This window comes from Crocuta crocuta, unplaced genomic scaffold, assembly GCF_008692635.1.
Source record: "Crocuta crocuta isolate KB4526 unplaced genomic scaffold, BGI_CrCroc_1.0 scaffold48, whole genome shotgun sequence".
Lineage (NCBI taxonomy): Eukaryota > Metazoa > Chordata > Mammalia > Carnivora > Hyaenidae > Crocuta > Crocuta crocuta.
The window spans coordinates 8,508,313-8,533,489 of record NW_027533089.1 but is presented as its reverse complement, the minus strand read 5'-3'; the positions used below and the strand labels follow the sequence as shown (position 1 = coordinate 8,533,489).

The 25,177-nt window shown below is 37.2% G+C and overlaps 1 protein-coding gene across 1 annotated transcript in view; it reads right to left on the bottom strand.

Annotated features, from left to right (window-relative positions):
* ARHGAP29 (Rho GTPase activating protein 29) overlaps positions 1-8,893 on the bottom strand; it is a 62,382-nt gene extending 53,489 nt beyond the window's left edge. The window contains exon 1 of the mRNA XM_077746139.1: positions 8,670-8,893. Within this exon, the coding sequence (XP_077602265.1) occupies positions 8,670-8,874 (205 nt within the window). The 5' untranslated portion in view covers positions 8,875-8,893. The remainder of the gene's footprint in view (positions 1-8,669) is intronic.
* Between the last annotated feature and the right edge of the window lie 16,284 nt (positions 8,894-25,177).

Genomic DNA, 25,177 nt, shown 5'->3' with positions numbered 1-25,177 from the left:
AGTAAAACTCCTATATCCCAATGTTTGCTTGTTTATCTACCATCTCTGTAATATGGTAATCTGAATTTTAATTTATTGTTTTGCTCATTTGTGCCATTTATTTTCTGCCTCATTCAGCTTATCAAGTGAAAACAGATTAGCTAGCTCCATTTTTTGGTTCTCATGTAGTAACACAATACCACAGTGTTTATATTGCAAACACTTCATGGAAATGCTTAAGTAAATAAGTGGAAAAACTGTGGTCTTTTCCTTGATTTAAAAAAAAACCCTGACAATAATTTTTAAAACTAGTCTTGTTAATTCAGCTTAACCTCTCTGGGAAAGCAATGAAAAGGAGGAAAATAAGTTTCAGAACTTATCACTAGGAAACTCCCCTTTTTTGCTGTAATGACTTTTGAATTTACAGGATAAAACCAAAGCCTGAACAGCAGCTTTCTTTATCTAGCCACTTGGGGCTTATAAAATAAAGAGCTGACATTTTAAAACACTTATTCCAAGAGCTTTACATATATGAACTCTAATCTTCACACCACCTCAGTGATGTGGGTACTATCTTTTCCTTTCAACAGATGAAGAACCTGAGGCACTGAGAAGGTAAGTAACTTGCTCGTTATATACAACCAGCAAGTGTCAGAATGAGGATTCCACCTCAGAGTCCCACCTCTAGAATTTGTGTTCTTGATCACTAGGATACGGTAACATGTTTAAAGAAGTTATAGCTTAATGACTGGTACTCTGTAGTCTGTGATTTAACAGGCTTTAACTTCTAATCAAATATGCCAGTTACGGGGCACCTGGGTGGCTTAGTCGGTTAAGCGTCCGACTTTCGCTTAGGTCATGATCTCGCGGTTCGTGGGTTCGAGCCCCGCGTCGGGCTCTGTGCTGACTGCCAGCTCAGAGCCTGGAGCCTATTTCAGAGTCTGTGTCTCCCTCTCTCTCTGACCCTCCCCTGCTCACACTGTCTCTCTCTCTCTCTCTCTCTCCTAGAAATAAATAAAAAATATTTAAAAAAAACCACAAATATGCCAGTTACTATTAAAAGCGGTGTTATGCAAACCATTCTAGGCAAATGCAAAAAAAACAGTCTCCTAAGAGCTGGCACATGTGTCATAAATGAGCTACCTATATTGCACTCTTCATACCTCAAAGGTTCACTTCTAAGTCAAAACCTATCAACATTTACCTGAACTTCTCCTAAGTGATATCCATTAGAATTCACTTCTGGAGAGGTTTCCTTCTAAAAGAACACAGGAGGACATATCTGAAACTAGCAACCTAATGTTTCCAATATTTCACAAAATTTCTGGCACAATATAGAGGATGAAAATTAAATAATAAATATTAAGTTAAATATAAATATTCATCAGTGGTGAAATTAACACTCATTGATATTGGTTTAAATAGATTTATACATTCTCCTATATATTCACCTGGGGAAAACTTAATCAACAGGACAGGATCTCAATTAAAACTTTGAAAATTTATGCAGAATTTCCCTGTCATAACTGAATGTATTACTTACTGGCATTAAGTTTTTTAAAGTTTATTTATTTTGAGAAACAGAAAGAGAGAGAGAGAGAGCAGGGGAGGGGCAGAGAGAGAGGGAGGGAGAGAATCCCAAGCAGGCTCCACGCTATCAGAGCCCAAAGCAGGGCCTGAACCCATGAACTCTGAGATCATGACCTGAGCCAAAATCAAGAATCAGATGCTTAACCCACTGAGCCACGCAGGTGCCCCAGAATTAAATTTTTTATCTAACTTTCTCTATTCAAGAAATTTTGCTTTAAATTAACTTTAAGAGTTAACATACCTCTTGTGACTATAGTTCTGCCAAATTCAGGACCTACACAGAATTCATCAGAAGCTATCACTTATAAGATTCAGTTATGTTTTTATAAAATAAAAGTGACACATCCTTAAATTAGAAAGCCTTTTATTAAAACAAGATAACTTTATTTGAAACTGATAATAAAGTTTTATCTCCCTTCCTAGCCTATTTAAAGAACAAAACAGGGTGACTCAGTCAGTTAATCATCTGATTCTTGATCTCGACTCAGGTCATGACTCACGGTTCGTAAGTTCAAGACCTCCATTGGGCTCTGCACTGACAGAGGGGAGCCTACTTGTGATTCTCTCTGCCCCTCCTCTGCTTGCTCTCTCTCTCTCTCTCTCTCAGAAATAAACATCTGAAAAAAACAAAAGATAAAACAAAACAGAGGCACCACTTTCACAACAGTAAACTTTTATTAAAATCCATTCTTAAAATAATGTTATATAATAAAAAAGATATAAGAAGTTTTAGATGAACTACTGATTTTCCTTCAAATATATTTTACAGTGGCAATGGACACTTCTAAGCACTGGGTACAGAAAAATTAAGTAATTTGCACTATTCTTTCTAATCCAATTAAAAACCCTTACACCTTTCAAATTCACTGTTGAGCCTCCTTGAATGGTGTTCTACCTGGAAATGAGGAGGCATGTCACAGAGTTTAAGATTATCATATGAACTAGAACAACATTTATGAATCTTTTCTTTGGAATTCAGGACACATTATTCCTTAAGGGGACAGCAGTGGACTTGAAGTGGTTTATACAGCACATACGTTAATCTGCAGTGTTATATATAAACACAGAGAGTATATGTATAAGAGAGTGCCTTCAGCATTTTAAATATAAAATGTAAAATTTGGCCCTGTAATTATTCATACTGCACCTTGATGACACTGGATAGAAATCTAAAACTTTAAATTCCACATCTGCTACTTACACAAGACTATAGGGTAACTTCCTCCTGGAAATACACAGTGGTCAGAGAAGCAACAAACTGTAACAGTCATCCTATCAAAGCATGTGTTTTCACAGTCCTCTGATGTCCCACATTAAACTCTCGATTTTTATTTGTAAATAAAAAGAGCAGAGACAAACTGCATACCTATGCATTACCACAGAGCTCTCTGGTAGACGCTTATTTCTCTCATCAGTTCCTCAACAACTATGGCGTTATGAGCTTCACATTCTCACTTAGGAAATTTTCACAAATACCACACTTAAGAGAGTTATCATAAAACTCACATTAAAAAAATCCTATAGGGGCACGTGGGTGCCCTCAGTCAGTTAAGTGTCCGACTCTTGGTTTCAGCTCAGGTCATGATCTCAAGGTTCGTGAGTTTAAGCCTTGCATTGGGCTCTGTGCTGACAGCATGGAGCCTGCTTGGGATTCTCTCTCTCTCTCTCTCTCTCTCTCTCTCTCCCCCTCTGTCTGCTACTCCCCTACTTGCACTGTGCCTCTGTCTCTCTCAAAATAAATACACTTAAAAGAACTTAATAAAAATTAAAAAATCCTGTAGCCTGGTGCGAGGCAGACATCCTCTACAATGCATTATGTAGTTTGAAAACACATACTTAGCTGTCTTCTCTAGCTCTGAATTCTTCAATATTCAGAACAATGTAGAATCTCCAACTCCAAATTTTGGGAATCACAGAATTATAAAACTGATAGCATCTGGTATAGCATCTTATTCTTAAATCATTAAATGACTTAAACCATATTCCAAAACTAATCAGTAGCAGAACAAGGCCTAGAACCTCGAAAATGTGATTCTCTTTCCAGAGCTCTTTCTGCCATCCATTACTACCAATTTTATCAATTTGTATGAACTGGCTGGAAACTGATCTGCTGGTTCAAATTGTAGAAGGACATGAAAGCGATATACTTCAAAAGCAACTTAAAAGGATTCCAAATAGACTCTAAGAGTTCCGATTTCTACATAAAATTTTCTTAAATTTGTTCTGATAACTGTTTCTAGGTTTCTTTTAATGCTATAGAAATAAAAAATATTTATAGTTTAAGAATTTATCTGACTATTCTTGAGATTGGTAAAGATCAAATGTCTCTGCCAGCACCATCCAACAGAAATTTGATATGATGTAAATATTTATATCTTCACTGTCCAAGATGATAGCCACTAGCCACATGTGGCTAATAAGCCCTTGAAAGGTGGGTACTGCAACTGAGGAGCTGAATTTATTTTAATTAAATTTAAATAGCCACATGTCTAGAGATTACCATATTGGATAGTGTAGGTCTAGATAATCCCCACTAAAAACAGAACTGGTTGATGATATAATGAAGAAATAATGAAGACTGAGTGGTATTTTTAAAGTACCTGCCATGTGAAGCAGTTGAGATGTCATGGAAAGAACACACCATTTTGCATTTATAAGCTCCAGATTGCAAATGAAATTACTATATACCAGCAATGAGAAGTTGATGAAATCATACAACCTAAGTTATACATACAACTCATCTGTGAAATGGAGCTAAAAGTACCTGCCTTTGGGGGGTGCCTGGCAGGTACTTTGCTCAGTCCATTGAGTATCAGACTCTTGATTTCATCTCTTATCATGATCTCATGGTTTTTAGGACTGAGTCCTGCCTGGGGCTCCGCTCTCATAGTGCAAAGCTTGCTAGGGATTCTCTATCTCCCTCTTTGCCCTCCCCCACTCATGCATGCTTGCTTGCGCGCGCGTGCTCCCTCTCTCTCTCTCTCTCAAATAAACATTTAAAAAGTATTAAAAATAGGGGCGCCTGGATGGCTCAATCGATTAAGCGTCCGACTTCGGCTCAGGTCATAATCTCACAGTTCGTGGGTTTGAGCCCCGCGTCGAGCTCTGTACTGACAGCCAGCTCAGAGCCTGGAGCCTGCTTCGGAGTCTGTGTCTCCCTCTCTCTCTCTCTGACCCTCCCCTGCTCACACTGCCTCTCTCTCTCTCTCTCTCAGAAATAAATAAAAACATTAAAAAATTTTTTTTAAATTAAAAAAAATACAGTAACAAGTTGGATAATAAGGCGGATATTAAACAGGGATTGTGCACAGACCGGTTTAACTGTGATAGAAGATTCATAAAAGGAGTTATAGAAGATGTGACTGGAATGATAAACACTTTAAGAAATAATTAAAATATTTTAAATAAAATGGAGGATTCTGACCAAAGGTTCCCAAGCTTTCTTGTTTCATGGTACCCTAATCTATCAATTTTTTCACTGTGCTCCTAGACTGTGCTCTCTCTCTGACCCTCCCCTGCTCACACTGTCTCTGTCTCACTCTCAGAAATAAATAAAAAAAAGTTAAAAAATTTTTGTTTTAAATATTAAAAATAAAATTCCCTGTGACTTAATAAGATACAAATCACTGTTTAAAAAAAAAAGTACCTGCTTTTGTAAAACTCTGTGATTTAATGCTATTTGTATGTAAAAGTACTCTGTAGAATGTAAAGCACCATATATAATTACATTTCATTTCTATAACTAGTTTGAGGAAAGGAAAATGTGGCTATAAACCAATCATAAAACTATTAACCCAAGCCTAGCCTCAAAAATATGAACACGTGAAGCAACAGTTAAATGATTTTGCATATCACTGACTCACGACAGGTAACGTATATAAAGAAAATGGTATTCAGATTAAACCAAAAAGTGATTTAACTGTATACCTACATTCTATATTCTTAAAAGCTAACTTTTCAGGGGCACTGAGTGGCTCAGTTGGTTAAGCACTCTGACTCTTGATCTTGGCTCAGGTCATGATCTTGCAGTTCATGGGTTCAAGCCCCACATTGGGCTCTGCACTGATGGTGAGGAGCCTGCTTGGGATTCTGTCTCTCCTCTCTGTCCCTCCCCCGTGCATGTGTCTCCCTCTCTCTCTCCCTCTCTGTCTCAAAATAAATAAATAAACATTAAAAATTTTTTTTAATAAAGCTAACTTTTCAGCAATTTTAACAGTCAACTGACATGAATTAAAGGGTAATAATGCCAAAAATTTGGCATCCTTCCTCTTAAGGAGGCAAAAGACAAAATATTGACAAGGCCACTGACAAGGCTCCCTCACCTCAAAAGGAAAACAGTGAAACAGCTCTTTTCTGTCAGGTCAGTTTACAACTGTGGTGGCATAAAGAACGGGAGAAGTCCAGGGAAATTTCTCACTACCCAGCAGACAAAAGCATGGCCCATGTCTAGCCTATAGGTATATGATAATACCATCTTAAATAATTACAGAATTTTCAATGTTTTATCTGCTTTCCTGAAGATTATATCTTGTGTGACTCATGTAATAATTCTATTAAAGAAGAGTCGGATACTCTAACAAGCTAGAAATCATGATCAAAATTAGACAAGCATATTATTATGTAGCATTCTTATTATATATAAAGAGGTGAATTTATATTTTTATATATAGTCCCTTGTTTAAGAAAAACAAACAAAAAAATTTCTATCAACTCAAAATTAGTATATTTCTGGATTTTGATAACAGTGATCCAAAGACAGAAAATAAATTCTTGTTAAATCCAAGATTTATTTTGAGATAGCATATACATATCCTCTTAACTCTGACTGAAGAACCAAACATTAAAATCAATCCAAGGTAAATAATGAAAATTCTCTGGCCACAGCTTACTAATGAGGGTTGGTTATCCAAAGGATGGTTCTTACATATTAAAAATTAATTATCAGCCATAAATGGCAAGCTTTTTTATTATTAGCAATAAGGTCGAGTATTTAAATTGTGAAGTACTGGCTTTCTTATTAAAGAGATAGTATCTTTACAAAATTTTAATATTAAATGTCCATGAAACTGTATTTCCATATGCATCCTTTCATCTCAAGGGTTAGCCTCCTTTTGCCATCTTACTTATTATAAATTTTTCTCTTTTTTCACTTAGAATCAACTTTCAATCCTCTTCTTTCCTAGTCTCTGAATTGTCTACTAACAAATTAAAGCTCACATAAACAATGAAGTTAAAGAGTTGTGCAACTTGTTTTAAATTACTATCATTTTAAATTTGTGAGACAAGGGATAAACATGCAAGATCAGGATTTTTAAATGATATTAATCTCCTGAGAAACACAAATAAAAACAAATAAAAATCATAACTGAAAATCTTATTTATATTAATGGACACTTACTTAAATTGATACATTAAAGAAAATCATACTTCACCCTAAATTAAGGTACATGATTTGTCAACCAAGACATCATTTTAAACTTCACTTCCAAAATTAACCCAGTTAATGAACTTAACATCAAAAAGAATGACTCTTACTATATGAAACTTCAAAACAAATTTAAAACAATTAACCCAATTAAGAATAAGCCTTTATTTAAAGCTATGCTTCTTCAAATAAATGGCAGATAGTGTCATTTTGGGAGAAATTTGTTCCCAGTATAATGCTTCACAATAAATGAAAACCTTATTACCATTTAATCAAACATAATTACACTTGAAAATCAAGTTATTAAAATGCACAGGAAGGCAACTTCATTTTATAATAATATATATAGTCTCAAAAACATGATTTATGCGATTGCAAAGAAAATTCAATTTTTAGTATATGTGCTGCTGAAGCGAGCACGCAAAGAAAATTCAAATACTAAAATTTTGAGGCGACAATTCAAGTCCAGTTATTATGGGCATTTCAAATTGAAAATTAGGTTAGAAATAAACTCTTAAAAGCAGCATAATTGTACTAAAAGCATCTTTAGTACAAGATATGATTTTATATTTCTAGAACATATATCAGAAAATGAATATTTAACATATATACAAAAAATATTTATTAAACTCATGTCTATGAACCCCAAGGAGGTCTCATATAAATAAAACTAGAATCTTCATTTTCTACATCCAGATCTACCATTATTAATATGGAAATGAATTTACAATTTATCACAAAAGAATAGGGGCTGTTATCTTTTTTATCACTACCATCAAATATGAATATAAAACAGGCATTAAAAGTTAAAAGATTTAGGGGCTAAGATCAAGTTGGGGAATGCAGATGTGTGTATCTCTTTACTTTAGGAAAATCCAGTCTTGTGCTTCACTGTCCATTTCTAACTAGGCAGAGAATAAATTTTGTGACCACCCCTTAATTCTAAAATAGGTTATACATGAGAGGGGCGCCTGGGTGGCTCAGTCGGTTAAGCCTCTGACTTCGGCTCAGGTCATGATCTCGTGGTTCGGGAGTTTGAGCCCCGTTTCAGGCTCTGTGCTGACAGATTCTGTGTCTTCCTCTCTCTCTGTCCCTCCCTTGCTTGCACCCTGTCTCTCTCTCTCAAAAATAAACATTGAAAAAAATTTTTAAATAGGTTATATAGAATAGCAAACCAGAATTAAGTATGATTTTTGAGGAAAAAAATTCACCCAAATGCAGACATTCTAGATTAAGTTTTAGGAACAATATAGGAAACTAAATCTAGGCATAAGTATCAAAAATGTAAATTATAAACATTAGTTTGCTTTTTATAGACCAATCAATGCACTATGCTACCATCAATAAGAGGTTAAAATTCCAATGATCTAAAATTATTCCATGTCAAATGGGCCCAACTGCTAAGAAGCAAAGACTGAGTTTTGTTTTTTGTATTCTTATTTCCTCACACCTACCAACGTTTCTAATATGTATTATACTATATGTGATAATAAAATAGTTTACATCGTAACATCGAACATCAAATGCCAAACATCTGTGGGGGGAAAAGCCATTAAGTAACTAAAGCAGAATACCCTGTTGCTACCACTGTGTAAGCATTTACCTAAAGCTAGGCTGGCATTTAAAATTTTACCAACTATCCAGTAACAATGCCAAGAGAAAACAGTTGACAAACCTGAAAGAATAGCTTCTTTCAAATATAGTAACATATGCGAGAACTTCCTGATATCATTCACCAACTCCTTGATGTAATCCGGATCAAAAATGGAATTGGAACTTATAGACTTGAGCCCCATTTCAGGAGTTGTAACATCAGTAGAGAGTTGGCCTGATGACAAAACACGTTTTTTCTTTGTCTTTTTCTGTTTGTGAGCAATCATCCTTTCACAGAGCAGTCACAAAAACTGAATTCCTTAAGCAGAAGGGAGAAAAAATAAAAGAGAGAAACACAAATACTACATCAACCAGGGGAAACATTATACTAGGTTTTCACAAATAGCCCATAGCCCACCTCAGTATTTTTTAAAGAACACTGTACTACTGATGGCAGCAGCTTCCATTTATTAAGTGCCAGTAATCTTGACAACTCTATGATGTGCAAGCTACTATTCTCTTCATTTCACGAATAAGCAACCTGAGCATTGTAGGTTAAATAATTTGTCTCAGCTCTCAGCTAAAATATGATGAACTGGTACTTAAAACCCAGATCTGCCTTGTTGCCAAAATCCATTCTCTTAATAACTTCCTCTTAACTTCTAGGGAACAGAATTTTTTTAATTGCAAAAGTTGTTCTGAAATGTCATTTGCTAGAAGAACATATTCTACCACCATGACATCAGCTTCAAAAATAAAGATGCAGTATGAGCTCTGAAAAAAGAAAAGACCTGTTTTCAAAATCCCCTCCCCATCACTTACTATGTGTGTCCTGTTAATCATCTCTTAATTTTGGTATGCTTATTAATAAAATGGGAATAACATTCTAACAACACATACCTTGTGAGATTATGGGAAGCATTAAAAGAGACAATGGTATAGAAGTGTACAACACATAAAAGAAGTTCAATTATAGTTAGTTTTCAATAATAACACTTACACACACACACACTTGAGGTTATAAATTTTCAGCAAGAACATTTTTTTGTTGAAAACAAGTTCTAAGGGTGTCCACTAATCTGATACACCCTAATAGGTTGAACAAATGAATTTCGGTGCAATGTTTTTGTTAATTTCAGGATGGTATAGTAAAAACACAATCTTTTGAAATGAGAAAGATTTAGACTCGACTTCTAGATGAATCCTTTCTAAACATGTGACCTGTACAATTTGCTTACAGGCTGTGTGAGAATTAAAAGGGGACACAAAATTAAAAGACTTCTGGAACTCAAGAAAATCTTAGCTTATTTCTGCTTCATCCTCACATTTTATCTTTCCAAAACTGAAAGTCCTAATTTTGTTTACATTTCTTAAAATCAAAAAGGAAATTACTGGAGAAATTAAGTTAGCTCAAGCATATCATTAAGGCATTTTACAAATATTTCATCTGTAATATTTTGATGCTTTCAGAATGGTAGAATTACTAAGGACTTCCGTGAAATTTACAGTGGGAAGTTTTATGTAATATTCACTTCCAGGTCATGTGTAAGATTTATTGTTGAATCATTTACTCTTTCCTATACCTCACTTAACTCTCTAGATTTTCTCTAGAGAGTTTTTTCATCTATAGTATCTTTAATCTATCTACTTCTATCTGTACTATCATAGTAGGTGAATTTTGTGAATGTTTCTAGGTGGTATGTGTGTTGGAATGCATAAAACATAAAACAGATTCTAACTAAGGAACCAGGTGATATACTCAGATGTTTACTATTCTGTCCCATTTCATTTTTTAAATGCTGGTTGCAGCCCATCAAATTGGTTTTACACTCATAATGGGTCATGGCCCTACGACCTAAAAAACACTGACTATTTGACTTGGGGTCCTGTCTATATACAGTTCCATTTGCCTGGGGTACTCCTTCCCCTTTGTTTACTCATTCTGACCTCAGCTCAAAGATCATTTCCTCAAGAAATCTTCTTGGACCACCACTGCCCCTGTAAATACCACCACCAAACTACAGTAGAATCTTCTCTTAGATGCATGCTAGCATCTTATACTTTTCTTCACTGCACTTATCAAAGTTCAAATAGACTATTCATATTTTCTTAGTTAGACTATAATCTCAAGGGATCAAGGATTCAGTTTGCTAACCAGGTGTTCTCTGCTCACAGCACACTGCTTGGCACAGGAGGAATGAACTGCTCAAAACTATCTGCAGAAAAAACGAATTTGCAGAGTGAATACTGACTGGGCTTATAAATTTGTAACGTTGCAACTAATATTTACAGAAACAAAAACAGTTAATTTTTTATTACTGCAGTGTTTTAAATGGAAAATATATATGATTTCTTAAAAATCTGTCTTTAAAACAGTATATTTCAAAAAAGAAAAAAACAAGTATATAAAGGCAATAAAGGCAAGATTACACAAAACTGGAATCAAAGTTGGACTTCTATTCTTGTTTCCCTACTGTTGACTATTAAGTAAGGTTTCCCCATCTCTCTTAGCTTTTAAGGCTCCTTTATTAAATATTTTTGTTAATCTCAAATTATTTCTGAGAAGGTGATTTCTACATTTAAGCTAGTTCCAACTTATCTAACAGTAATCCTTGAATGTGTAAATAATTTCTAACATGAGCCTCGAACAATTTTTTTAGTACAATGATTATATATAAGTCTTCCCATCAACAATAAAAACAAAACAGTACCTTGTGTGGGCAGCTTTTACAAATCACTAATTGAGAAGACTATTCCTAACATCACTTTCGCAGTTGACTTATTAAAGTCACTCTGATTAATTCTGACAGCTTTTAGTTTAGTAAAAAAAAAGGTAAAAACATGGTTATTAAAGACATACATCATAAGTTTCGAATAAAACACCTCAGTTATCTAAGCAATTCACCTATTTCATCATCTTCACATGTCAAATTAGTAACCCAAAGTTGTAAAAAGTGTTTCAAAAACGCTTAAACATTTTTACTCAAGACTAAGAAAATCTATAAGCAAACAAAATGGGGGATGGTGGGGAGAGAAGGAACTAAAAAGAGTTATACTCCACCTCTGGTCAGCAGTATGGTGAGTAATGTACTAACTCTGTTATATACACTTTACTATTCTTCACATTTCAAACTGAACAAGAAAGGAAATATGAACAAAATTCATTCAACTTTTCATAAAACTGAACTGATAGTGAAAAAATTTGGAAGATACACACTTTCCAAGATCATACTACTTTCCCACGTCCCAAAATGAATACCCTCTAGTTGGTGGTAACGTAAAATGTAGTTACTAACATAAGATACTGCAACAGGCAATTTAATTAAGTGAGGTAATAATATAAAGAGCACTTAACACTGTGCCTGGTTCATCACAAAGACTCAAGAACTGTTAGCCATTATGACTAGCTGTGCTTTACTGTGGCAGATTGTGCGTTTTTTTTTTTTTTTAACATACTTAAGTAATGAACAAGATGTGGCTTTACCACAATATATCTATAGATTGCAAGCAAGAAATATAGCACTGGAAACACTTCCAGACACTTAACTGACTTGTGGAAACCTACTAAATGGCTTCCAAGTGAAGTTTGAACTATGCAAACAGACTGTTGAGCAAAGTATTTGTGAAACTCTAATTCTCATGCCTCTCTTCGAACTTCAAACCATCAACATTTAAAACATGTTTTAACCATTTAGCAAAGATTTACTACATGTAGCAAACAAAATATTGCTATGCAAAACTACTTTCTCTGTATGTTGTAAACTCTAAGCAATATGTGCATTAAAAATGTGAACACAAACTTCCCAGTACCCTGGAATGTGACTTTCCCAAGACCTGAGTAGCCTCTATTAATCAAATGTCCTATGCCCCATATACATCCTCCCTAAAACACATCATTACAGAAGTGTTTTCATTTTAGGCACTAGGCTGTTTAATAGAAGTATAAAACTGCTGCAAATATCTACTTACTAGCTCCCATCTTACTATTCCTATGTCAGGAAAAATTGCCAGATATTTCAGAAATCTGCTATTTCAGCACAATTTCTGATTTGGTAAGGATCTACTTAAAGACGCCTTTTAAAAAATTAGAAATATTCATTCTGGAGGTCTTTGATTATATTTTTGTAAAGCACTCCCCAGAAAAGCAGCATATGGCCATGTCAAAAGGTTTCATCAACAATATGCAAATAACTGTAATTTCTAAAGAAAGGCATGCAATACACATACACTTCATTCCTGTGCAGTTAGAACCTAGCACGTTTAAAAAAGAGGAAGCTGCCCAACCTCCCACGCCTCCAGAATGTCTAGCATTCCTGGCAGGCATGGCTCTCTCTTGACCAGCCAAAACTACTCAATGCCAAAGAGCCCGCTCCCCATCGTCATATTTAAATACAGAGCGGGGAAATGGAGCAACTAAAAAGGGCAGCGGACATGGATAGCGACGGACAAGAGACGCCTTCACGGAGACGGCTGGAGACAGGGGAAGGGGTGCTCAGCTCCTGCCTTTAGCAGCTAACAGTCCTGCCCTCCCAAATGGTGTGAGGCCAATTCCTTCTTGAGAAGGAGGGTAGAAAAAGATTAACACGGAGACACAAGGCTCGTCCGTCAGTCACTAGGGCTCTTTAGCTCACCCACCAAGAATAAAACAAGTCACGCCCAAAGCGACAGTCAAGCCCAAAACAACGGAATTGGGAAAAATCATTGATACTGAGGCCTCAGAAGGACAGAGCCCTCCTCAGCCCAAAACACCAAGACGAGAACAATGCACCACGGAAATCCTAAAATGTCTCGGGAATGGGACCCAACTGAAGTGAGGACTGCTGTCAGGACAGGTGGGAGCAGGACGGGTCAGAGCCAAGACCAGACTCTTAGCGGTCAAGAGTACATACTCTAGAGCAGTTGGGTTTAAACCCACACTCTGATAATTACCAGCCTGTGTGCTCCAGCAGGTTAAGCTCATTTTCTCCGCATAAAAAAATGACTTAAACAATCACGGACCTGTCGCGAGCTTAAAGAAGTTAAAATGTGGAGCACTCTTAACAGTACGTGCACGGTGGGACGGGCTATGTGTCTGCTTTAATTTTAATCGTCCTCTGCTCTGGACCAACGCTCCTGCCGCGCCCGGCGCCCCGCTCGCCCCGTCGGACCCCTCCGGGAGGACAGGAGCACCGAGGACAAGCGCCCGGTCTCCCGCGCAGCGCTCAGCCGCCTCAGCTCCGGGCAGCCGCGTGGGCCGCCCACATCCTGNCCCGCGCGCCCGGGGGGCGGGGCTCCGGCGCCCCGCAGCAGGTGGGGGGCGGCTGCCACCTCAAGCACGCGGGGTGCGGTCTATCAGCTGCGCCCCAGCCGGCAGTCTGTCCCCAACATGGCAGGACGTGTTAGCCACCCTGTGCGGCTTGCAGCACGACAGGCGAACCTCAGGCACAAATCACCTGATTACTAGATCTGGTTAAAAGGAGTTTATCAGAGGAGCAATCTACATTTCTTTTAAGGTACGTCTTCTTACCTCTCCAAAGCATTTAAGAAAAAAACAAAAACAAAAACAGGGCTCCATACAGGTGAAGTGTAACATAGGCCTGATCCAAGTCCCCTCTATGGAGGAAAATATTTTCCACTTAGACTTCTATTACTTTCTTAAACTACAATCTCAAAATTCACTCAGAATGAGAAAAAAATGTCAGAGGAAGAAGGAATAATTACAGTAAGCATCAAGGGCCCAAAGCAGGTAAGCTTCCATATCCTACTACACACTGGAACAAGCAATGTCCTTTGTCTCAGTGCTGGAACATTTAGAAAGAACTGATGGAGAAACACAAGGCACGTGGCGCAGGTGGCTGTGGGTAGTGGTGAAGACAGAAAAAATATCACCATGTAAGAAAGCAGGGAAAGACGCAGGAGGGTGTAAGGAGGAAAAGTAGAAAGAAAATGGGGGTGCAGACATAGGGTGAGGAAAAACAAAGGAAGGCAGAAAAGGTGGTGTGAAAATAAGAATGATAAAAGAGAGGAGGAAGAGAGACTACCTACTTAGAAAAAAGAAGTGAGCATGATAGAGCCAACAAATGAAGTAGTGAGAGAAGGAGAAAATACTCATTGACAAAGAAAAGTGGTGCATCTTTGAACTCCTACTGGAGAAAACAATGTTGGGGAAATAAAGCAAATGTGGCCCCTCAGATGCTACCTGGAAAAGATAAATATGAAAACGCTCAGTTCCTTCGTTTCTTTAGCTGTGCACTGGATTTTTCAGACTCAACCTATACAAATGTACCCCTTAAGACCCCAAACACAGCAGTACTAAGGACATGCCAGGGATACTCAGGAAGCTTCAAAACCAAACTGTCCTTATAACCACACTTCAAAAGAAAACCGCCCCATGGACTCTCATCACAGAAACTGATGATGCCCTGAAGAGAAACAGCTAGTAAGAGGAGAGGCCGAGTCCCCAAGCCAAAAGGGGACTGGAGCAGTGCAACACTGATTAAATCATAAGACTTAGGGGAAGAAATGTGAGGTACCCATGCAACCTCAAACATCTCCTTACATCTATTTTAAACTATATTATTACTCTGTGCTGTCTTATCCACTATTACCCTTAATAAGGAGGTTTCCTCACTGCCAATGTCATGAATAAGGTCCTGTTGGGGAAAAGGGTGTGTGAGGAGGAGTTGGAGGTATGACAAAAACAGTAAGGAGCACACAGAAGGGAGGGAGGGAAAAAGTGAAGACAGACAAAGATGGAGAAGGTGAAAAACAACTGTGAAGAGGAGAGAAAGGCAGAGAGGAAAAGAAAACAGAGAAAGATGCAGAGACAAGTGGAGGCAAAGGAAGAATTTAGATGGAGACAGAATAAAGAAGAAAAGAGATTTTTTAAAAAGGTGATAGAAAAATCAACAAACTACCAACTGATAGAGAAAGGGATGAGGGCCACCTCTCACAGTTCTAGGAAAGTGATGCCAATTAGGCCTCTATGTTGTTACATGAAAAAGATAAATATAAGAACCCAGGGTGAAAAGTGAGTCTTCAATGAATATTAGACAGTTAAATTATAAGTAAGGTTATTTAAGGGAAATTTTGAGAAGTCTCTCAATCCTATCCTCCTTTTACATCTTTTTAAAAATACATGAATTATCTGTCATCTTCTTCACTCTTATTCCTTAGTAAGGATAAAAACAGTTGGAAACATTTGTAAAAATGCTGGTTCACCTTAAAATCAAAAGGGTTATTTTATTAATTCTCCCAGTTTGCATTTTGTTTTAGGTAATTTTATATCACACAAATAATATCTTTTTGTAAGTTCAAAATTCTTGATTTAATGAATTCTAAAGTGCGGGGACAAAAAGAAAGAAAAAGGAAAGTCATCTTATATCTATTGTAGAAGTCCAACATCTTAAAATGTGTAACGAGTTGCAGAAACATGGAAGATACATAACTGAGAATAAACCACTTGTGTTTTTGCCAGTTTACATTATTATTGTCTCTAGTGCTTTTTCCTTCTGAAAGAGAAACTCATATCCTCTATAATCTGCTCTTGAGTCAGCCATTCTATAAAGTCTCAACTTGCATACTGTTAAAATCTTTTTCATGTGTCCTCTGCAGGGTTAACATAGTCATCATTGTTATTTTTGCTACATATCTGTCTTTGTATTCCTGAAGTTATTTCTGTACTTTACGTAGCCTACTTTTCATACCAGAACATGGGTCTAAAAACATTTTACAATGTCTGAAGACATTTTTGGTTGTCACAACTGGGGAGGGGGTTGTACTGACATCTAGTGGGTAGAGAACGAGGATGCTGCTAACCATCCTACTTGCACAGGAGCGCACCCCCCAACCATTATATACCCACTCCTAACAGAATTGTCAGGTTCAAATAGTGTCAAGTTTGAGAAATAATGTCAAGTGGAAAAACTTTGCTACAGGCCTAATTACTACTTTATAAGCAATTTAGAAAACAGAGGAACATGTTAAATTATATCACAGGATGCACCCAGCAAAACCTAGACTGTGGGTCAAGGAAAAAGATGGAAAGAAAATCTAAGTTAAAAAAGACTTAAATTTTTAGATATATCAAGTACAAGAATAAATGAAACCAGACTTGTCCTTCCACTATATCCTTTTCAGAGCTGGACTACAGACAGCATAAAACTCTGATCCTTGAGATATGGGGTCACAAACAAATGAGGTAGACCTTCAACTGCTGCAATATTCTGCCTGGAGACACATCCTAGACCATGGCACAGGAAATGGAAAGACAAGCAGAGCAGTCTGGGGCAGCTGGGATCTTTAGGACAGAGTACCAAAAAGGAAGGAGGTAGGCAAAAGAAGAGCTCCAGAAATTTGCACAGGCAACTCTTGCTGAAGTCTCTTGCTGAATACAAAGTTCCATCTGTATGCGTGAAACCCCACAAGGATAGGCAAAAAATTACCAGGGAGCTGTAAGTGAACAATTCCCAGGGTTCCCACTGAGCTCTGAGTTTTCACCAGCCAGTACTGAGAGACCTGATGAACACTGAAGAAGAGGTCCCAAAAGGGCAAGTGTTAGAAGCATACCTAACCCAGACCCCCCAAAATGGTATTCTAGATTCACCCCCCCAAAAAAGCTTCAAAACAAGCCTCATTTTGTAAATTAAAAAAATTAATATTTAAAACAAAAGTAATAACAATGTGTCATGGCATTCAGGACATGCAGAAGTAAAATGTACAATAGTAACACAAAGTAAGAAAGGAGGGAAATGAAACTATACAATAAGGTTCTTATATGTAAAGTAGCATAGTATCATTTAAAGGTATATAATAATAAAATCGTAACAGGGAAACAAAAAGGTTTATTTAAGTCTTCAGAGATATATTTAGGAAGCCAATAGAAGACAAAAATGGAATTTTGAGGAATTAATCCAAAAGAAGGCAGAACAAGAATAAAGAGAGAAAAAACAAATGAGACAAATTAAAAGGAAACAGCAAGACGACAGACCTAAACCCAATTATATCAATAATTACACTAAATATAAATACTCTAAACACCCCCATAAAAAGGCAGAGATTATCAAATTGAAAAGTAAAACCTAATTACATACTGCCTATAAGAAACAGACTTGAAATATAACAACTGAGATAGATTGAAAGCAAAACAAAAGGAATAGATATACCATTAAAATACAAATCATAAAAAAGCAGAAGTTACTCTATTACATCAGACAAGGAGATTTTCCAGGGATAGAGTATCATAATGATAAATGACTCAATTCATCATAAAGACAATCCTACAAATGTTTGCACCTAAAAAAAATCTCCAGAATATATGAGACAAATACTGACAGAAATGAAAAGAAAAATAGACTAATCACAATGATAGTTAAGATTTAAATCCCCTCTCATTAACTGATAAACAATTAACAGAAAATCTGTAATGATATAGAAAATTTGAACAATACTAACAACCAACTTGACCTGACAGATATTTATATTTATATAAAACTCCACCCAACAACAGCAGAGTACACGTTGTAATCAAATGTACATGAACTATTCACTAAAATAGACCATATGTGGGCCATTCAACAAGTCCCAATAAATTTAAGAGGAAACAAAAACATATAGTGTAGGGGCCCCCAGGTGGCTCAGTCAGTTAAGCATCTAACTCTTGGTTTTGGCTCAGGTCATAATGTCAACAGTCTGTGAGTTTGCACTGTCAGTACAGGGTTTGCTTGGGATCGATTCTCTGTCTCCCTCTCTCTCTGCCCCTTCCCTGATTTTTCTCTCTTTCAAAAATAAATAAATAGACTTAAAAAGAAAAAGGAAACATAGTATATGTTCTCTGACCCAAACAAAATTAAATTCAGAATAACAGTAAAATAATTGGAAATCCCCCAAATACTTGGAAATTATAAAATACACCTTTAAATAATAGTATTTTGAACTGAATGAAAATGAAACAGCATTTCAAAATGTGTAAGTTACACAGTAAAAGCAACAGTTAGATAAATATGCAGTTTTAGATGCTTTTAAAGAGAAAGTTTTAAAAATCAATGATCCACTTAAAAATCAATATTCCACTCTAGGAAGCTAGAAAATGAAGAGCAAATTAAACACTAAGTAAGAGAAAAGAAATAATGGAAAGAGTGGAAATCAATGATATAGAAAACAAACGAAAAAGAAAAACCAATGTAACTAAAAACTACTTATTTGAAAAGATCTATTTTTTTTAATGTTTTATTTATTTCTAGGAGAGAGAGAGAGAGACAGCATGAGCAGGGGAGGGTCAGAGAGAGAGGCAGTCACAAACTCTGAAACAGGCTCCAGGCTCTGAGCTGGCAGTCAGCACAGAGCCCGACGCGGGGCTCGAACCCACGAACCGCGAGATCATGACCTAAGCGAAAAGTTGGACGCTTAACCAACTAAGCCACCCAGGCGCCCCTGAAAAGATCTATTAAACAGATAAATGTCTAGCTAGACTGGTTAAAAAATAAGGGGAGAAAATGCAAATTATTAATATCATGAGTGAAAGAAGAAACACCAGTATAGACAATACAAATATTAAAAGAATAACAGGAATGTTACAAACAAGTTGCCAGTTCAACAACTCAGATGAAATGGGGAAATTCCTAGAAAGACACAAATGACCAAACCTAACACAAGAAATAGAAAATCTGAATAGCCTTATGTGTTAAAGAAATTGAATTCATAATTTCAAATGTCTCACAAAGAAAATTGCAGACCCAGATGGCCTCAATGATGAAGTCTATTGAACCAGATAAAATAACCCTACAAAAACCCTCAGAAAATAGAGGAGGTAGGAACATCTCTCAACTCATTTTATGAGCTCAACATTACTCTGATAACAAAATCAAAGACATTACAAGAAAACTTTAGGCCAAATTTTTTAACAGAGGATTAGCAAGTCAAATCCAACAATATATGTAAAAGGATAATAATACCTTATTATCAAAAAGAGTTTGTCCCATGAATATAAGCTTATTTTAATACTGAATAGAGAAAAACCATCTGACAAAATTCTACATCTATTCATGATTAAAGCAGTCAGCAAAGAATAGAAAATGATTTTTTCAACTTGAAAAAAGGCATCTACAAAAAATCTATAGCTAACATCATAGTTAATGATGAAGGACCATGTTTTCTGCTTAAGATAAGGATTAATATTATTACTTAAGGTCTTAGCCAGTACACTATAACAAGACAAACAAAATATATTGAGGGGTCCCTGGGTGGCTCAGTTCATGATCTCCTGGATGTGAGTTCAAGCTCCGCTTTGGGCTCTCTACTGTCAGCAAAGAACCTGCTTTGGATCCTCTGTCCCTCTCTCTCTCTCTGCCCCTCCCCTGCTTGTGCTATGTCTCTTTCTCTCTAAAAAATAAACATTAAAAAAAAGAAGAAGAAAACACATTGAGATTGAAAAGGAAAAAGTAAAACACTTTATTCTACGTTGACATGTTTGTGTACCTAGAAAATCCTAAGGAACCTATAAAAAAAACTACTACACCTAAAAATGAATATTATAGGGTCATAAAATATAAAGTCAATATACTTTAATCAATTTTACTTCTATATACTAGCAACAAACAATTGGACAATAAAATTTTAGAAACTAATACCATTTACAATAACATCAAAAAACAAGATTTTTAAGGAACATATTTAACAAAATGCATGCAGGATCCTAAATTTAAAACTACCAAATACTAATACAAGAAATTAAAGAAACAAGTTAAATTACAAGAAATTTCTTTAACAAGAAATTAAATCAACAAGTATACCATGTTCATGGATTGGAAAGCTCACTACTGGTAAGACTTTAATTTCTCTTAAATTGACATATAGTTTCAAGCAATCCCAAACAATATTCCCCGTTTTTTTTTTCTTTTTGTAGAAATTGACAGGCTGAGTCTCAAATGTATAAAAATAAAAGAACTGGGGGGCGCCTGGGTGGCTTAGTCCGTTAAGTGTCCGACTTTCACTTAGGTCATGATCTCGCGGTTCGTGGGTTCGGGCCCCGCGTCGGGCTCTGTGCTGACTGCCAGCTCAGAGCCTGGAGCCTGTTTCAGTCTGTGACTCCCTCTCTCTCTGACCCTCCCCTGCTCGTGCTGTCTCTCTCTCTCTCTCCCCTAGAAATAAATAAAAACATTAAAAAATAAATAAATAAATAAATAAATAAATAAATAAATAAAAGAACTGGAACAGCCAAAACAATTTTGAAAAAGAGCAAGTTTGAGGACTTATACTGCCTAATTTCAAGACTTAACTATAGACCTACAGTAGTCAAGAGATCACTACACTGGTATAAGACAGAGACCAACAGAATAGAGTCCAGAAATAGAACCATATATATACAGTCAAATGATTTTCAAGAGGTATCAAAGGAATTCAATGGAGGAAAAGATAGTCTTTTCAATAAATGGTGCTGACATAATTTGATCTCCATATGAAAAACAAATGATCCTAGACCCTTACTTTACTGCACACCTTATATTAAACTCAACATGTATCATAGGCCTAAACATATGGCCTTTAAAGTTCAATATTCAAAAGGGGCAGGCAGTTGCCTGGTTTTGTTTTCTTTTTTAATGTTTTATGTATTTCTGAGAGAGAGAGAGAGCACGTGCACGTGAGCACGGGAGGGTCAGAGAAAGAGGGAGATACAGAATCTGAAACAGGCTCCAGGCTCTGAGCTGGCAGTCAGCACAGAGCCCAATGTGGGGCTCGAACCCACGAACCATGAGATCATGACCTGAGCCGAAGTTGGACGTTTAACCGACTGAGCCACCTAGGCACCCCTGCCTGTTTTTATAAATAAAAGTTTTGGGGGAAGACATCCATTCCTATTGTTTATGTATTGTCAATAAATGCTTTTGAACTATAACAAGAGTTGAATAGTTGAGGTGCTATTGTCTATAAGCCTAAAATATTTATAATCTAGTCCTTTCAGAAAATGATTGAGGATCCCTCTGTTAAAGAAAACGAGAGAAAACCTAGAGAACAATTTATCAAACAGACACAAAAAGCAAGAACCACAAAAGAAAACATTGGTAAATTGGACTTCATGAAAATTAAAACTTCTGGTCTTTGAAAAGCAACTTAAGAAATGTAAGACAAGCCATAAACTGGGGAAAATATATGACAAAAGAATTATATCCAAATTATATCAAGAACTGTTACAACTCAATAAGAAACAACCCAATGAATTAATGAGTAAAATATTTAGACAGAAACTGCAAAAAGTGATACACAAATGGGCAATAAGCACATGAAATAGTGTTCAACATCATTAGTACCACGGAAATGCAAATTTAAACCACAGTGAGATACCACTAAATATCTACTAAAATTCTTCATTTTAGACTGAAATACCAAATTTGGGGTAGAATGTAGAACAACTAAAACTCTCACACTTTGCTGCTACATAAGGTACCACTTTGGAAAACAGGCTGGCAGTTTCTTATGCAGTTACACATACATCTACCATACAACTCAACAGAAATGAAAACATACATTCATCCAACAACTTGTACACAAATGTACATAGCAACTTTCCTCATGAGAGTAAAAAACTGTAGAAAAATCAAATGTCCATCAACAGATGAATGAATAAACAAATTGTGTTACAGCCTTACAAGGGAATACTACTTAACAATAGCTACCCATGATACAACCAAAACCATGGATGAATCTCAAAAGTATACAAAATGAAAGAAATAAGGCACAAGAGAATATATACTGTATGGTGCCATTTAATGAGGTCTAGAAAAGATGAACCTAATCATCTGATGCCTGGGACAGAGGTTGTGGTGTGATGGGGGAATGAGAGGGAGTTCCAAATGAGCATGAGGGTGCTCATCACTTTTTGGAGTGATGGAAATATTCTAGTATCTAGATTATGGAGGTGAATACATGATGTACACATCTGTCAAAACTCACTCAAAGTGTATAAAAACCTAATAGCATACTAGTGCTCAATGGGAGTATCAGATACATAAATTATAAAATTTTAGAATGCTACTTTTGAATAGTCCCTCAAACTCAACTCACTCCCTTCCTTAACACTTTTCAAAATATTTTCCTTCTTCTTCCTTAGAATGGAAGACTATGGTACTTGAAAACTTTCTCAATGACAAATATGAAACATTTTCTAAGAAAAATTCTTATCTAGGGAGGCAGTATAATCAAATGGCTCTTTTGCTTAATCAGAGAAATAATAAAGATAAAGCATAAATCCTAGTTCCTTACTCCCATTTTAAACCTCCTTGCCTCTTTACACATGAATGTGTCCTTACGTATATATTGGGGGTGCTTGGGTGACTCAGTCAGGTGAGCATCCAGCTCTTAATTTCAGCTCAGGTTATGATCCCAGGGTTGTGGTCTTGAGCTCCACATTGGGCTCTGTGCTAAACGTGGGTCATGCTTGAGATTCTCTCTCTCTCTCTCTCTCTCTCTCTGTCTCTTCCTCTGCCCCTCTCCCCTGCTCATGCTTTCTCTAAAATAAGTAAGTAAGTAAGTAAGTAAATGGCAGAATCCGTGGCATCCTGGTAAGCATAGAGATAACCAGCAATTCTCTTCAGAAGAGCCTTTCTGCCTGTGCTTATTAAAATCATTCTCTTAATTTCAATCTCACACAAAACGTCATTTCTTCCAAGAAGCCACTGAAAACAAATCATTCTTCTATTTTCCTATAGGACATTCAATATACTTTCTTGGGTAACCCAATATATATTATGCCTTGGGCCCTGTTTATCTGAAATTACCTACTTCTACCCAGTAGACTGAAAGGATCCACAGGACTCTAACAGAGTGGGATGAAACTAAAGTTTCTGGGTGAATACTGAATGAATCACCGATAGCACAGGAATGCAAATCCTTGGGGGGGGGTGGGGGGGGGAGGCTTCTGGGTATGAGCTTTGTTCAACAGAGTGCTCACTCCTGGGACCAACAGCAGTGCTTATAGAAGCTCACATTCCTAGGTCAAGGGCTTCTACAGCTGAGAAGTGAAGGCTCCCATAATTTAGGTGGTTGTTCTATTTTAGGCAGGTGGGCAGGGTGGGAATTGACCAGCCACCACAGATGTGCTGAACAGCGCTTTCTTCATCTCAGCCAAAGTTCTATTTCCTACCAACTTGGGGACTGAAACATTTTCTACCCAGGACTACTTTAACTTTCCTTCAAGTTCACTCTCAAACCCTTCTCAGAATTGGGAGACCAGAGCTATTTGTACCATAAAGCTAGTAGAAGTTAAGCTCAAGGCTCCTCACTTGCACCTTCCTACAATCAGGAAGCATTTCTAATTACGTATTTCTGGCAAACTGCCTAAAGAAACCTCTGAAGAAAGGAATCTAAATCTCCAAGATTCTCATAATTTGTTCTGACTCCTTTACTGGTGAATTCTTTTTCTTGAAGAAGATGCCCAAGGGGTATCCTTCCCCAAATTGAATAAAGAGGGAAAGCTAATTCCCAATAAAGGAAGAGGAAAGGAAGAGAGATGAGGAACAAAAAGCTCCTTGGCAATTTTAGCTCCATCACGGTCTTGAAACTTTCACAAAACACTTCTTCACAGTCCCAAAAGATAAATTAATTAAAAACAAAAACAAAACCACAAAACCACACACACTCCCAAAAGATTCAACATTAGAAGACAGAGGAATATCAAAAAAAAATTTTTTTTTTAAAAACCCAATGTTTGGAGGGGTAGTAGTGAAAACAGTGGTCAAAACAAAAACAAAAAAACACCTCACCCTTGTCTGTAAAGAGGTGCGGTAGTGAAAAAGCGAGATAGACCCTGGACATGTCAGAGGGGTTCAAAGACAAGGAAGGTGTCTGGCTACTCTTCAGGTCAAAGGAACGCCGCCCCCAGGCACCAAGTGTTGATCACAGGGTCCTGGGACATCGAGGGAAACAAACTCACGGGGATACGTTCTATTAGCTGCAAGCCCCCGCCTGTCAATTCCATTTTGCAGAGCACCGGACTTGTCCTAGAGCCAAGGCTTGGGAAAAGGTGGATGGAGGAGGTGATGGTGAAGGGACAGTTATTGAGGGAAAAGAGACGAGTGGGGAGAAGGGAGAGTGGAGGGGAGTGGTGTGGAGAGAGTGACAGATACGCACGAGTAGGGGCACTCAAGTTAGAAAGGGAGAGTGTTTTTCTACCTGCCGTTCTTCCTCCGCCTCCCCAAATAATAAACAGCCTGGGCCTACGTTAGGTGAAGTGTGATAAGAAACGGTAGATATAGAATACGAGATGTCTGTTATTTTATCTCATCGTTTCCATTTGTCAGACTGAAATTTCAGCAAATGCCATCAAACTGCCAAAAGATCCCAAGTGTCGAAGACGAATGTGAAGTCCCAGTGCAGTCCCAACGGGGTAAAGATAAAGGAACCCCTGAATTGCGCACGGAAGCGATGAGGGCGTGTGGCCAGAAAACGAAGAGGGGCTGCAGGACGCTCAGGGGCACCAGGAATGGGGTGAAAGTCGGCCCGGCGAGCCTCTGCCCCGCGGCCGTGCGGAATCGCCTAATTCAGGACACCCTTCCGGGGTCCGAAGTGCCAGTGCAGCGACTGCTCGCGCCCTTCGCGGTTCCTCCGCTCCTGCCGCGC